At 34.4% G+C, this 15611-nt stretch overlaps 3 protein-coding genes across 8 annotated transcripts; 1 reads left to right on the top strand and 2 right to left on the bottom strand.

Annotated features, from left to right (window-relative positions):
- Nucleotides 346-4317, bottom strand: LOC104778500 (protein indeterminate-domain 11-like). 5 transcript variants are annotated; one of them, XM_010502978.2, is made up of 5 exons: nucleotides 3535-4224; nucleotides 2746-3145; nucleotides 1366-2252; nucleotides 1022-1048; nucleotides 346-491 (listed from the first exon to the last, which is right to left on the bottom strand). In XM_010502978.2, the coding sequence occupies exons 1-5, from the start codon at nucleotides 3782-3784 to the stop codon at nucleotides 463-465; spliced, it is 1593 nt and encodes a 530-aa protein (XP_010501280.1). In that variant the 5' UTR covers nucleotides 3785-4224; the 3' UTR covers nucleotides 346-462. The 5 variants fall into 5 exon arrangements, with proteins under 5 accessions (XP_010501280.1, XP_010501294.1, XP_019101700.1 ...); XM_019246155.1 differs by lacking the exon at nucleotides 346-491 and adding an exon at nucleotides 4244-4317 and having other exon boundaries at nucleotides 530-1048; nucleotides 3535-3810; XM_019246158.1 differs by lacking the exon at nucleotides 346-491 and having other exon boundaries at nucleotides 530-1048; nucleotides 3535-3810; nucleotides 3945-4224.
- LOC104778473 (putative hydrolase C777.06c) lies at nucleotides 7815-10903 on the bottom strand. Of its 2 annotated transcripts, none has more exons than XM_010502936.2 (12): nucleotides 10441-10903; nucleotides 9919-10049; nucleotides 9705-9817; nucleotides 9479-9520; nucleotides 9169-9224; nucleotides 8984-9060; nucleotides 8757-8879; nucleotides 8580-8656; nucleotides 8428-8491; nucleotides 8285-8335; nucleotides 8112-8160; nucleotides 7815-8015 (listed from the first exon to the last, which is right to left on the bottom strand). In XM_010502936.2, exons 1-12 carry the CDS (start codon nucleotides 10619-10621, stop codon nucleotides 7897-7899), a joined length of 1083 nt encoding a protein of 360 aa, XP_010501238.1. In that variant the 5' UTR covers nucleotides 10622-10903; the 3' UTR covers nucleotides 7815-7896. The 2 variants fall into 2 exon arrangements, with proteins under 2 accessions (XP_010501238.1, XP_010501243.1); XM_010502941.1 differs by having other exon boundaries at nucleotides 10437-10578.
- LOC104778489 (F-box/kelch-repeat protein At3g13680-like) lies at nucleotides 10963-12589 on the top strand. Its single transcript, XM_010502952.2, has one exon. It carries the CDS (start codon nucleotides 11160-11162, stop codon nucleotides 12420-12422), a length of 1263 nt encoding a protein of 420 aa, XP_010501254.1. The 5' UTR covers nucleotides 10963-11159; the 3' UTR covers nucleotides 12423-12589.

Raw genomic sequence — 15611 nt, 5'->3', positions numbered from 1 at the left:
TATAGCTAAAAGACAAAAAAATTTAAATTATGGACAGATAAACTGCATTAGTTTTAATTAGTTTTAAAAAGAAAGAAAATTGTTGAATAGTGCTTTTATGACAGGAGAACTGTAGGTGTGGGTCCACCGTACTTTATGTGAAACTCCATTCAAAGCCTATGTATGTATGTGATCAACTGGAGCACAATATAAATAATTTTCTTTTTATTCTTTATTTTATTCATTTTGATGAAAATGGATTTTAGAATAATCCCGGGATGTATATTATAACTAATTAGTTTAAAATTTTGAACTACCAATTGATGAAGAACTGCTAACTAAATTAATCATCAATTAAAAGGAAGATTTAGTGTGTAATCAGCAATAGCATACTATAAAGTTAATTATGTCCATGCCTGATAAATAGATTTACATAAATAATATTTATACATGCCATGCCACCAAGCAAAACGTCATGTGTCCCTATCTCTTGTTGGATCCCACTTGTGTACCTGCATGAGATGAGATCTAATAAGAAAAACAATTTACGAAATAGGTTTTTTAGCAAAAGATGAGTCACCCTTATCGAATCCGATGCATATCCTCCTCTTTCCTTTATATATGCTTTTCATAGTCAGTTTCTTTTATATTCATTCTTTCTTCTCTTCTCATTTTCATTTTTTCTTTACTTAGATTTCGATTACCTAATCATGAATTTGTAATGATCGTAAGTAAAAATATTTAAAAAGGACGGTTAAGTCTAAATTTTTTGGCTTTTTTATATTGAAAAAATAGTGTTTGACTTGGAGTTGGAGGAAAATTGAAGTCAAGATATTTACTCTTATATTTTCATCAAAACAAAAAGGAACCAAAATATTGAAATTATGAAATCAAGCACTTGACAATATATAGGTTGATAGTTTTAAAAAGATAAGATTTTAATTTTTGTTCATGTAATAAAATGAGAAATAATTACTACAAAGATACAATACAACCATGAGCATTCTTAATTAATTAGGGATTAAAATACCTCCGGACCTACCTACGTACGTACGTGCCCATCTTTCTCCTTCGCCCCGTGAATAATATAACCAAGAAAATTAATTTTGAGTTGACCAATAATCATGATCGCTTGTTTCTTATAATCCAAGAAAAAGATAAGGGAGAAAATAAATATGAAATAGACGAACAATTTAATCAAATGTTTCTGTATAAACTTGCACCATTTTGATTGGCGATAAAAAATTATAAAACGAAAAGCAACACAAGAAAAATATTATATATGAAAATACGAAACTACCTATATATTTAAATATATACACATTAATATTAAGAATTTTAGATAGGTTTATAGTAATATTATATGAGCAAAAAAACTAAACTAACCCTGCCAAGGCTTTGGATGAAGCTGATCAGAAGCAGAGCTATTGATGCAATTTCCAAGACCAGCAAAAGTTAGAATCTCGTTATGAGACATTAACGGTCTTAGCCCCAAGAAATCTCTCGTCAAACTTTCTCCTCCACCGCTTTTACTCTTCTCTGATCTTGCGGCTGAAGCAGTTGTTGTAGCTTCGTTTGTTCTCAAGAACCCGCCAAACGTATCGTCAAATGCTTCTTCTCCACCGTGATGATCAAACCCGGATGCGTTGTAGTCTTGGAACAAACCTTGATTGTTGTTGTTGGAGTTGATGAATCCAGACGACGACGTCATCATCGATGCCATTGTCGTCGTGAGGTTGTTATTATGAGTTGACCTCTCCAAGTCCGTGGTTGTTGTCTTTGTAGAACCCATTTGGGCTGCTTTCTGGAGCAATGCGGTGGCTGACATAGCCGGAGAAGCAAGAGAGAACAAACCTCGTCCTCCACCGTTACTAGGGTTAGGGTTTGAAGACGTGAGATCGTGTGGCTGGTGAGAAAGGGGCTGAGGAGCAAGCCAGGGGGGGATATTATGATGGAAATTGATGATATGGTCATTGCTTTGTTGTTCTTTCTTCATGGGAAACGTATGGAGATGGTTGCTGCTACTGTTGCCATTACTAGTACCATTGTTGGTCTCGAAGTGAAGGCTATTGATGATGTTGTGAGAGGGTGAAGAAGTAGAAGAGACGTTTATGTTTGGTTGAGTTTGATGATGATGAGGATGAGAAGAAGATTGACGAATCACAAGAGGATTTGGTTGACTGTTCTGGTTTTGTGTAGGCAGTACGACTTCTCTTGCAGTCTCTTCAGCCAATGCTTCACAAAATGCTCTATGAGTTATGAAACTATCCCTCCTGTTAAATTTACCACCAGAAAAAGAAAAAAAAATACTCAATGAAATGATCAATCAATATGGTTAAAATAAAAGTATATGTTTATTCACATGGAGAGAAGATATAAAAGTCATGTGGTCCATCTAAAGCATGTAGCAATCACATATGTATTATAAGATGAATGATTAATGCAAGGAAAAGATAATAACTCATAATAGTTTTATTTTGTGAGGGGAAAAAGAAATGAAGAAAAGTACCCTGAACTAGTTCCATATTATAAATGAAGATTCTTTTGAGCTACCATTTTTGTCCTTTTTCAAATTAATTGAAATTACTCATAGCACAACAGATAAAACTGTGTACCATGTGTCCCTCCAGTTCTTACAACACCACATCGTATATATATCTCATATTATTCATTATGATCATTAATATCGATTTGTAATTCCTACTACTATTTTCTTAAAAATCAATTAATAAAATAGAAAGAAACCAAAAAGGAGTTTAAATTTACCTAGAAAAGAGAGTGCCACAGTCACATCTGTATTCCTTGGTGCCACAAGTCTTAGAATGAGCCTTGCAATCTGATTGAACAGCATACTTCTTAGAGCATTTGTCACATTTCCACTTCTTCTCCCCATGTTTTCTGCAGAAATGCTTCTTGATTCCGGTTAAGTCACCTAGAGCTCTAGATGGGTCATGGTGGACACAAGTTGCTTCTGGACAGACGTAGACTTTCTTCCTTATGACTTCTTTGTTGGATCTTTGTTTCAGCTTCCATGGCAGGTTGTGACCTCTTCTGTGAAGCTGTAAATTCTGGTCTCTTTGGAAACCTTTGTTGCAGATCTCACACACGAACCTGTTTGTTGCCAGTAGTGTTTTTGGTGATAAAGCTATCACTTCTGATTCTGGGTCTGAAATTTTTTTAAAAAAAATTGACCCATTATATATTGTCAAAAAACTTCAATAAACACTAATAAACATATTTAAAATCTATCATCTTGGTTTTTATCCAAACAGTAATTATAATAAGCAAAACTTTATAAAACATACCCCAACAAAAATCAGAAATTTCAAAGATAAACTAATATAGTTGTTTGGTTTTGGATTTTATTTTTCTTAGATTAGAATAGAGATGATAAAGAGAACAAAAAGGGTAAAAAAGAATATTTTTTTGGGAGAAGACACAAAAATTTCCAAGACGATGACTGTATCAAATAATTGGAATAATGAATCAGTCCAAAACAAAACCACGATAAGAAAAAAAATTGTATTATTTTTTTACTTTTTTTTACACACAAACCTGGATTCCCTGGTTGGTTTCTCCTCTTCTTTTGAGGTTGTGATAAATCTGGAACACAGAACTGTTGTTGTTGCTGATGATGAGGGAAGTAGTTAGAGCCACTTGCTTCAGTTATGTTTCCCGAAGAGACACTTGCTTGATCACCACCAGAAGCTGATGTTAGATTCGACATATTCTCGTCTTGTTGATGCTGTACTTGTTGTTGTGGTTGATGATGATGCTGATGAAGTAACATGTCTTTGTTCATCATCACCAAACAAAACAAAAAACAAGAACCTTATAAGAAAAAGAAAGAAGAAGGCAAATAAGTTAGAAATGGACAAAACTTTGTTCAGATCTATCTATATATACAGACATATACTGATAAATAAAATAAAAGAGACAAAAGAGAAGATTAAACAGAAACATACAAGAAATGAAACTCTCTATAGACTATAGCTATATATACTGTATATCTATAATCTCCTAACTTCTTTGATTGTGTGTGTATATATATTAACTGCCTTCTTTGGCTTCAACCCAAGAGACAATATATCTATCCACTTTTTTCTGGTTCATGTTTGAAACTCACACGAAATATATATATATATATCTCAAAGAAAACAAAATAAAAGGTAACAAACAAATTACTACACAGAACATATGAACCAAGAAGTTGAGAAATTTAAATTAAAAAGAAAAGAGAAAGATGGATGCAAATCCAATATACCTAGAAGTAGAGAGAGAGAGAGAGATTGTGGACAAGAGAAACTCTATAGTATTATCTATTTATCTTCCTCTCTCTTTCTGTGTATATGAAACCGAGTAATTCAAAAAAATATAAAATAATAAATAGGGGCAATTAAAGAAGAAAATAAACCCTACCGCTAAGAAAAAAATGGCGTTTTTTCTGCTCTTTTTTTTCCGTAGCAATATGTCCTTTCTTTATCATTACCTGCAAAACAAATTTCCGTATTTTTTTGAAATATTTATTATTGAATATTTTTATATCTCTTGGCTAAAAAATAAATATAACTTTCTCAACAAGCTCTGTGGAAAGCTTGCAGAAAGAGAGGTCTTTGCATTTTTATAATTTTTTTTCTTTTACATTTCTCGAGAAGCAGTAGACATATGCATTTGAATATATTAAGTCCATTATTTTGCTTTGGAATTATAAATTTCACTATCTTCTTGAATCAGAATTACTATAGTTTATGTATCGCACATAAAAAAGTTTGTGACAAAAATACTTATTTATGGTCCACTATAGTAATTGCCGACCAAAATGAGTGAACTATTATATGAGTGAGTGTTTGTTTATAACTTAGTAATTTATTTTTTTGAATTGAGTTTAGTTATTTTTACAGCTTTATACTGTCATTTACAGAACTAAGCTATGATTGAGTCATTGATTATATATTTGAGGTTTTGGGCAAGAAAGGTAACCTTTCTCTTGCATCTTTTTTTTTTGTTTTCCTTTTCGATTTGATGCTTTTCATGTTAAAATAAAAAATGAGAGAGTTTACATCAAATGGATTGATGAAAAGAATTTAAAAGGATTAATCATGTGTCAGTGCCGCATGCCCTAACCTACTTTATGACCCAAACATACAAAATTCTAGAAGATTATACACACGTAATGGTAAACGGATATTAAATGATCGATATATACGTAGTAACATATATATATATATGTATAATACAAAGTTGAAAGAAAATTATACCGGAAAAGGAATGATAGAGAAGTGGACAAAATTTCAACGTTCCAAAGGGCCGCCGAGCCAATAAAGACCATGTAATATACAGAAATAATAACAATAATATATTGCATTATCACTATTATTATTATTATTATTATTATTATTATTATTATTATTATTATTATTAAATATTATGAGAATATAATGAGTGATATATATATATGAAGACGAAAAATAATATTTGGTAAACCCTTTAACAAAAAATTGTTGAAGTATTGTGAAAAATAAAAATGTTGAAGACCAAAAATAAAACATATATAATAGTATGGCTTGACTTGTTTGTCAAACACACCCCGTGCTTCTTTACCTGAAAATCAAATTAACATGCCTTTAAATATTGCACTTCCAGCTTTGTGATCCACTATCACGTAAATTTTACAGATTTTGAAATTTGAACACTGTTGTAAATGTAAACATATGTGTTTCCGGTATAATCCATTTACATGTTGTCCACCATATTTTTTTGGGAGGGGGTAGAGGGAATGAAGTAGTTATTTTACTTTTAACAAAATGTGGAGAGGAAAAGATATTTTATATAAATAGAAAATTTCATAAATGTCTAATCGAGTCATATATAGTCATTCAATTTGGTGACTCCCATGCATCCAGCATATGAGATTGGTTTAATTTATTGATAAATAAATATTAGTATAGAACTATAGATAAGTATAAAATATGCTATTGTTAGAAAAATTACTACACATTGGCAGCCGTCATAATTAATTGCGTTTGCATTTAAATACAAACTGCCAAAACCATTTACCTAGTAAGTTAGTATTTTCCTAAACAAAAAAAGTTTAGGGTAACTCTTACACTTAAAAGGTAATCTGAAAATGAATTATATAGAAAATGTTTCGTCTTTTTGTCTTGTTCTTGTTTTATTCCACAATAATTTTAGCTTTTCTTAATGTGTGATTTGTCCGATCCTCTTCCCAATATGAAACACCAGCTCACCCCACACAATAAACTAACTTTATAAGAAACCCATTAATCTAATTATATGTGTTAAAAGTAGTAATCTTTATTTTAAAATTTGAAAATATTTGAATATATATATAACCTAATTAGTTTAAACTTTAAAGTAAGGACTATTTAATGTGCCTCGTTAAATCACACAGTGTCGAGATCATATGGTTTAAGTTAAATCTTCACGATCAGACATACGGAGAACTCTCTAGAAATTATGTCGAAAACTGAGTTTCCCGTATAGGTCAGAAAATTAACTCATCGTCTATTCTCAGTAAACTAGAAGCAAAACAATAAGGCTGACATGAAAATAAAATATCAATTTAGATGAAACTAGGGGGAGTTGGGAAGCAATGTGTATATAGTTTTTTTTATTATTATTCAACTGTCCTGAAATCATGGGTCTATAAAAAGATTATACGTCTCTGTCTCCATGTCAGCTATGCATGGCTTAGAATTATAACAAATATCATATTCTGACACCACATACAATAACTCTTTTCTTTTTCTAGATCATTTGCATGTGTTAACAAGTTTGAATGATTCTAATGACTGATGATTGTGACACAGGATAGATCTGATTCAACTATATAAGAACAAGGGTCTCATTGATTAACTATTGTTTTACGAAGTGAAGGCCTTCCTTGATATGTGATTTTCCAAAACAACACAGATGGACAAATCTAATATTTCTTTTTGGGGTATAATTTAAGTCTGAAAGGGTTAGTGAGTTACAGTGTAGCTGTGTAAGTGTGTAGGAGAGTCAATAAGTCACAGCTACGAGAGTTCACGAGCGGAGCAGCATATATCAGGAAAAAAATAGTAGGGCCAACTTTGTTTATGACAATGATTGAGCTAACACATGGACCCCAATTAGTTCTATTCAACAATTAAATTTCAATACAATACTTAATGATTAACCCCAAATAAAAAGTGTAATTTAATTTCTTAAAACAGTCGCACCTAACTTTCCTATAGTTGATTTTTTGTTTTCGCCGACGTCGTTTTCTACCACTTGTTACATTAGTAACATGCACAGCCTCAATTATTAATTTTAATAAGTAGTATCTTTTCATATATAAGACGTTAAATAGTTCTACAGCCAAACTCTAAATAGTTAATAACATATGTTTTACAAATTTTGAAATTTCAAAATACTTTAAAACTTATTATTTTGATTAGAAGAAGGGATAATGTAATTTTGAGGGAATCCTTTCATGTAATGTTAATACACACGCGTGAAAGCGACCGGTCGAGGGGACCGTACCGGACCGACAGAACACGTGCCATGACACAGTTGGATTGTAACCAGAACAGAGCCATGCAATCTGGTCGCCGACTTGGCAGACGCCCTTATGAACACATCCGTTCCCGTGTTCTCCGTTTCTGGTCTTCCTCTTGCCATTGTCGCTATATAAAAAATTAAAAACGTCTCCGTTTCGTTGTGGTGGTCCCCGTACGAACCAGCAGTTATAATCAGACCGGTTTGCGCAAAGCAAGACTTATATAACCAAATCGCTTACAATAAAAATTTGTTGAGTGATTTTTGTGAACAGAGATTACAAAGATAATACAAAAAAAAATAAATTGGTATTTTATGTAAGGTATGATTTGTTATGAACCGGTTCTACCGGGTAAAAAATATGAATAAACCGAGTTAGATTGAGATTGGTACACGAAGACCATCGTAGCTCAATTGGACATCGATGCCTTCTGTGTCCATAAGTTTCTCCAGTTCTTCGCTCACCTTTTCGTGGTCCATCAAATGCATCATTCCTTCAGAGGAAACAGAAAAAAAAGATTACTCAAAAAGTTGAACAAGAAAAGGATGTATACCTTTTTGTATTCAATGTGAGATTTAACAGATTGTACCGGTGAAAAGGGTTCTTTTTGGTTTGATTTTTCGAACTTCCTCTAATGCCTGAAGGAAGGAAACAAAAAGTGGGAGTGAATGTGAATTTGATGATTTGGAATAAATTGCATAGTTCTTGTTTCCAAGAGAAAGAATCATAAATAAGGAGGAGAATGGGAAGCAAGCTTTGTACCCTTGGGAGGCCAAAGTGTGTTGCTGAAGACCGGTCAGGTCTCAAAGCATCCTAGAGAGAGGAAGATATGTTTCTTGGGTAAGAAGCCATCTTTGTTGAAGAAACAACAATAATAGTCGTCATGGTGAGAGAGTTGAGATTACCATAATTAGGAGATCACAGTCTTTAAGGAGCGGGTAGGTTTCTTCAGGTATGTCACTGACATCGCTGCATATATTAAAATATCATAACTAAAGACTCTGATATTCATGAACAAACTCTGGCACAAAAATGCTAGAGGGAAGTGAGTGTTTACCTTATGTAGCAGACATTACCAAACCGGAAACCAAGGGAACGGTAGTTACTTCCATGCCACACAGGTAATGGGATGATCTGAAACAGTTAAAATATCCAATTCATGCCTAAGGCAACGCCAAGATGATGACTGAACATAGTAGTGTTGATGATTATAAGCTGGGAATAAAGGTGTTACCTTTAGATCGTTTACTACAAATGGTTGGTCCTCATGTATGATTTTAAACTCCAACTCTGAGACCGCAGCACCGGGTATGATCACACTTGTATCAACCAAGTAATAATGGGTCTTCTTCATCACCTAAGGAGATTCACATGTCATGGTGGAGAGCCTTATTTAGCAACTGAAATAGCATTGTGAGAGATGAGGGAAACATTTTGGAGTGTAGGTAAAACAAGGTAAACCTCAAGATCACGGGTAGCAGTGTAAATCGGTATGTGAGGTTGGACATTGTTTGTCCAATCACGGAGATCATCAAGACCTGGATAGCACAAAAGAAGACTTTCAATTAAGCATACTTTACAGGAGAAAAAAACATGGAACAAGAAAATGATGGAAGGGCAAGATTTAACTTGTCAGTTTCAGAGACCTCCAATTGCGTCAGCATGAGAATGAGTAATTACAACCGCATCAAGTGTTCTTAGCCTGACAAGAAAAGCACAACTAGGTATTATGGGGATGGCCATAGAATCAACAATAAATCAATCACAGTGTGACGGAATTATTAGAAGCAACAAGTGATAAACAGAGAGTTCAACTAAACATACTTGTTCACAGCATAACAAATAATAACAAGTCGTGTAAGAAGCATCATAATCTAATAGGGGGATTCAAGAAGTTTTCCAACAATCAATTTTTGACAACTGAATCCTTAATGGTTGAAGGAAAAAAAAACTAACCCGAAGGTGGGGAACCATTTAAGGGCACTGTGGTAGAAGAACCTGCCAAGACAAGGGAGTCAAGAAGTCAGCATACAATAATCAAAATGGATGTTGGATGCTCAAGGATCAATCATAACAAATGTCTTGTATGAAAAAAGATGGACTTAACCCCTCTATCTAATGGCTCATTACAATGTGATAAATAGAAAAATCACATTCACATTAGTCATCTCACAACACTTACTTGCCACAATCAATGAGGATGTTACTTGTTCCGGATGGTCTAATGTACCGAACAAGAATACTGGTGTTAAGTCTCCTATTTTTGTTTCCTGGTTCTGTTGCTTTTTTGCATACCTAAAAGAACCAAACAGAGTTTCTTCAATGAGATTGCATTGAAATCGTCGATGAATCATAAAAAAAACAGAAGAGATAAAAGCCAAAAAAAAAATATATACCAGACATGTTTTCAAAGGATTAGTGAGGCAGCTGACACGAGGAATCCCTTCACTCGTTCCGGTACCCATAAATACAACCTCAGAACGTTCATTGGATGATGACACCAAAGCATCATCACCATTTGCATAATCTAATCAACCACAACATACATACATAGTAAAAAAAAATGATGATAGTGTTGAATGCTACAAAGAAGCCATAGATTGACACATAATAGATATCTCTGGATTCCTATTGTTAGGATATTATTATTCAATACCTATAAGGCTATAAACACAACCTCAGAATGTTCAATGGAAAATGACACCAATAGAACAAACAACAGACGTAGTAGTCAAACAATGTATGTACAGGATTCAGAGTCATTGATTATATTATAGTCTCGAACGATCATAGAGAGAGAGAGTGAAGTCAAATCTAGTTCAGACCTAGGAAATCTAATCACATCAAAAGAATCAGATGTTGTTTGTTGTAGCAAAATTTGAAGAAATTGAGTAAAAAATTTAAGAATAGATACCCACTGGATTGAAGGCAAGCCTGAAGAATCTTGTTGAGCGGAGACCTCGTTGTGTTTCTAGAGATGAGACTTTGGCAACGGAGGAAAGATGTCTGGTGCCGGAGGGAATCGAAACATGAAAAGGAACGATGCGAAGGGCGAAGTGTGCCTAAGCCCAGAGACAGAACCGCTGACATAGCCGCCATTACCAAACTCCTGAATCTCGGAGGATCGATGCTACGTTTTTGTTTGTTTGTTTTTTTTTTGCTATGGGTTTGTGTTTAGCTGGCTCGAACAATCTCCGACCGAAAGTGATTTTTAGAATAAACGCTGTCGTTTTCAGTTTTTAACTGAACACAATTGATATTAGAGTTTTTTTTTGCTGGCTCGAACTCTTCTCCGACCGAATGTGATTTCTAAGACAAACGTTGTCTTTTTTTGTTGGGTTTCTCTTTAACTGAGCTAGCTAGGCTAGGCACTGGGTTGAAGAAGTCCAGCGACCTTTGTTTTCNTTTTTTTTTTTTTTTTTTTTTTTTTTGTTTCAATTTTGTAAGATTTGGTTTGCGTAGGATAATGATGTGTCCTCTTCTTCAATTATTAGTGGCTGGAATAGAGAGAGGAGCGGTGTAAACAAATTTCATTACATAACATTATAACAAAAAGGGGAGATTTGTCTATCTCTCTTCTCTCCATGTATCCCTAATTTCTTCAATCGTTCGTAAGTCCGTTTTGCAGAAGAAGAGAATGACGACAATATCAGATCTTCCATGTGATTTGGTAGGGGAAATACTGTCTAGAGTTCCATTGACATCTCTGGGAGCAACACGATCTACTTGCAAAAAGTGGGAAGCTTTATCAAAAAATCAGATTTTTGGTAAAAAATCAAGAGCAGCAGCAAGGAAGCAGTTTCTGGGGTTTATGATGAAGGATGCAAGGGTTTGTTCTTTGAAATTCGATCTCCAAGGAATCCGCAACCACGGGGACTTGGTTGATCCATCTATAAATCAAGTAAGCCTACTTAACCAAGTCGAGGTACATAGAGTCTTTCACTGTGACGGTTTATTGTTATGCGTCCTCAAGGACAGCTCGAGGCTCTTGGTATGGAATCCTTATTTGGGTCAAACCAGGTGGATCGAACCCAGGCAAAACTTCGACGTCTTGGACAGGTATGCTATCGGTTATGACAAGAAGAACCGTAACCACAAAATCTTGAGAATTTTCGGTGAGCAGCGAACGGTTCTTGGGTACGAAATCTACGATTTTAGCTCTAATTCATGGAGGGTCGTTTGTGTCGAACCACCCGAGTGGTTTATATGGTCTCATCAACGCAGTGTGTCTTTGAAAGGGAATGCTTTTTTTGCTGCTAAAAGGGAAACAACAACAGTGGTTGGTGGTGGAGGAAAAAAGATTATTGAACAAGATATCTTACTCTGTTTTGATTTCACAACAGAGAGATTTGGACCGAGTCTGTATCTTCCGTTTTGCTCTGATGCAAAAGACAATGTTACTTTATCTTGTCTTAGAGATGAGCAGCTCGCCGTGTTACACCAACACATGAATGCATGTCAGATCATGGAGATTTGGGTTACGACTAAGATTGATCCCGATACGGTCTCATGGAACAAGTTTATGAGAGAGCTCGCTGGTTATCCGGTTGACACTGAAGGTGGGAGTTTCTTCATTGACGAGGAGAAGAATGTTGCTGTTGTTTTCGACCTAGACCATTTTCATGGGGCTATGGCTTCAGCTCACATGGTTGGACCAAGGAGGTACTTGAGATCTGTTAAAATCGGAAAAGCCCTTAATATCGGAAAACTTGACGAGTTAGGATATTTTCATGCCAAGTATCGTCTCCCTCTTGTGTGCTCTTCTTATGTTCCAAGTTTAGTGCAACTGCAAATCAACCAACCGGGTTGCCAAAAAAGAAAAAGAGAAAGAGTTTATAAACCCAAAAGCAAAATGAAAGAAGAACAAAGGGAAAAAAATGGTGGGATAGAGGTTTACTAGTTAGTTCCATCCCTTGTTTTATTTGGTTTTATTTGCAATATAACATTACTTATTTGTTTCTTGCATCTCTCCGATTTTTAATTTATTCATGCCCCCTAGACCACCCTCGTTATCTTAGTCCATCTCCTTTACTTTGCAATTAACAAAGAAATTCCATCTTCACTTAATTCATGTTACTTTTTCATTTTCAGTTTGTTGCTGTGGCATTTTATTATTATGTTTTGTGTGTGTGTGTGTCAGTGTGTGTGTGAAAGATTGGATGTGATTAACGTAGGAGTTTATCTGGAAGTAGAAAAGAATTAAGAGAATCATTTAAAGTAAAACTGGTATGATAGCTCAACTGAAATTCGTATAATCGCCAATAAAACATCTTCAATCCATTCGTTTCAAGACAATAGTTAGATTAACCTTATAACCTTCTCTCACTATTGAAAAACAGACAACGAGTAGAAAAAGCCTTTTTTTTTTATCACTATTTGTGCAGAATTTATTTTGTCAAAACAAATAAAACGATGCTAAGTTTCATGAAGTTTACAAAATTACAGTGTCCACAGTCCCGTGTGCCTCTCTGCACATATGCACATACACGTGCATATGGATTGTGGGTAGCACAAGCAAGTTAACATATAAAAGTGTTATATTTTCTAGTTAGAACCGTTAATATGCGAAAAAAATCCCATCAAAATGATTAGGAGAATGTGATATGATCATTGGAGAGAGTTAAGATTGACAGTTTTAAACAAAACAGAGCATTTCACAAATCGAAGCAAGTGAAGCCCTGCTGCCATGGTTCTCGTTCATCTGCATGATCTAAAGCTAGCTTACCTGTCTGCAGTAAGATAGGTGGTTTTCAGGTCAGCATACATAGAAAGAAAATTAACTCCAACCACAAGTTAGCTCTGTCGCATCAAAATATATTTTGTGCAGCCTTGGTTACAAAATTCTGAAGATAGTAAATAGGATTCTTAATTCACCGCACCATATCCAACAATAGAATAGAGATGAGACTCACTACCGAATCGTATCCAACAACAGAATAGAGATGAGACTTACTTCACCGCACCATATCACCACATAATAACTGAACAAGTGAATGATTAAAAAATCCAAAACGTAGAAGTTTCTGACACAGTCATATACCACGTTCAATCGAGTCTTGGCCTCATCTAGCAAAGCAGTCAGTTAAGGTTACATCTCTGTATTCCGATGTCTCAAACTGTTTGTAATGTATTCAAGGACTACACCAAACTTAACATGGCTAACTCTAGCGAGGGTTAAGTTTCATCATTGTCTGGAAGCTGGCCTGCTTTTCTGGCAGCCTGATTCCGGGTAACAGGATAGCTACAATTACGAGTGTTATCTCTTTAACGAGATTATGCGTGGTTCCTCTGTTCCCTGCGCAGAGAAATCACAATTTCTAAAAGATTCAAAACCAACGTAGAATTCAGATGAGTTTATCTCCACATACACTAGCTGTGATTCCAGAGCATATTCACGTGGTTGTAATCAATGTTAGCTTCCCATGAACTGCCATTCCACATTGAAAGGCGATTAATTCTGCCATGTCCGTCATGCTTGGGTAGTCGGAATAAGCTTCATACATCTAAAAAAAAAAGCTAAAACTGCTATGGATCAGGGAAGTATTCAAGATTGTGAAAGCCCAGGAGATGCAGATGATTGAGGAGAAGGTTTATCTTTAGCTATCTCGATGGTTGTGAATATCATACACTTAGGTATTTCACTAACCTTGCAATATCATACACTTAGAGAGTAGTTTTGTAGTTAGATCAATCTTATTTATCATTGGGACAGTTTCAATGATCGAGACAATAGCTTCAGAAAAACCACGCTCATACAAATCACACACGAGAAGAGAAACTATTAGCAGATCCGGAATCTTGTAATATTGACCAAAATTATTCTAGGGATCAAGTTCACCGATTGCACCTGTAGGTAGAAAAATAGTTAGTATCATATAGTATATAAAACAAATATGTAATCAAAGCAAGGGGTTGACAATAACACATTACAAACCTTGACGATCAATAACCAAACCCACTTAATATCTTGGCTGATATTGACACTCCATGTCAAGAAAGGTGAATTATGTAGTGGTAGCTTTGTTAGTTTACTGATGATCATCAAGGCACCAGCTGTATAGGATCCACCCAGAAGAGCTAGTTCTAAAAACCCTAGAATTGGCTTGACTTGTCAATGGTGGTAAAATCCCTTATAACACCTTAAGTAACAAAGGCGGTGAACATAAGCCTATTCTTGACATCTTATACTCCTTCGTCTGAGTCTGACTTACATATTCACACAAGGACTTCAAAATCTGCATGTCACCTATGCAATTCTCAGTAATAAGGCATCTAGGGAGGGAGGGGGGCACATGATTGTTTGACAGTGTCCAGAAGAAAGTTCCACTTGCTATTGTTGTAAGACAACAGACCAGTTAAAAAACTACTTGAGACGACTTAACATCAAAAGCAGAAGTATGAAAAGAATTCTCACCCATTCGGACAAAGCAGCTGAATAATATAGACAAATTCAGGTTATATAAAATCAAATGTGATGTCTTTGACTTAATGTTGGAACACTTTTTGTGCAGTATGTATGAGTGAGTGATTGTATAACTGACTTCCCGCAAATTATTCTGCAAAGCCACAATCATGTGTAAGGTTTTGTTATGGATTGTGTGATCTCTTGATCATTAATTTATTATTTTGATTGGTAATCTTTAAATCATATCTAATTTATCACACTACTTTCGGTAGGAAAATATATTTAAAATAAACATAAATGAACCAAACGGGGAGATAAGGTTATAAGTAGTATGGTGAGAATTATATACCTATATGTTAGGTAAAAGCTTTTGTTATTATATATTACTCATTTTGTCAAATTCAAATGTTTCCACATTTTATGTTATGTTAAAAAAATTTGGAAGTAGTAAAATTGTCACTTATTTAACAATTTTATTAAATTTTGCATTTGTGGACTCTTAATATCATTTAAATTAATAACATGAAGACTATGATTTTTAAAATTTCTTGATAAATAAATTGAACCAAAAAAAAAGTTTAGAATCAAATTTTTTTAATTGATTTATCGAGTTACTAATTTATTAACGAAATGGAAGAAGTAATTACCTTAATCATGAATATATTTCTGTTTACAAATGCATTT

The sequence above is a fragment of the Camelina sativa genome, chromosome 1 (genome assembly GCF_000633955.1).
Source record: "Camelina sativa cultivar DH55 chromosome 1, Cs, whole genome shotgun sequence".
Lineage (NCBI taxonomy): Eukaryota > Viridiplantae > Streptophyta > Magnoliopsida > Brassicales > Brassicaceae > Camelina > Camelina sativa.
The sequence above is the reverse complement of the archived record's forward strand: the minus strand, read 5'-3'. Positions and strand labels throughout refer to the sequence as shown.

Bases quoted from the DNA above. Each gene is read 5' to 3' on its own strand.
- LOC104778500 (XM_019246155.1), bottom strand. From the start codon at position 3,784: ATGATGAACAAAGACATGTTACTTCATCAGCATCATCATCAACCACAA. The intron at 3,146-3,534 runs GTTTGTGTGTAA...AAAAAATTTCAG, and splicing joins AAACCAACCAGGGAATCCAG to ACCCAGAATCAGAAGTGATA. The intron at 1,049-1,365 runs GTTAGTTTAGTT...CACGGGGCGAAG, and splicing joins TCATCCAAAGCCTTGGCAGG to GAGAAAGATGGGCACGTACG.
- LOC104778489 (XM_010502952.2), top strand. From the start codon at position 11,160: ATGACGACAATATCAGATCTTCCATGTGATTTGGTAGGGGAAATACTG.
- LOC104778473 (XM_010502936.2), bottom strand. From the start codon at position 10,621: ATGGCGGCTATGTCAGCGGTTCTGTCTCTGGGCTTAGGCACACTTCGC. The intron at 9,818-9,918 runs GTATATATTTTT...TGGTTCTTTTAG, and splicing joins ATCCTTTGAAAACATGTCTG to GTATGCAAAAAAGCAACAGA. The intron at 9,225-9,478 runs GTTAGTTTTTTT...TTTTCTTGTCAG, and splicing joins AAATGGTTCCCCACCTTCGG to GCTAAGAACACTTGATGCGG.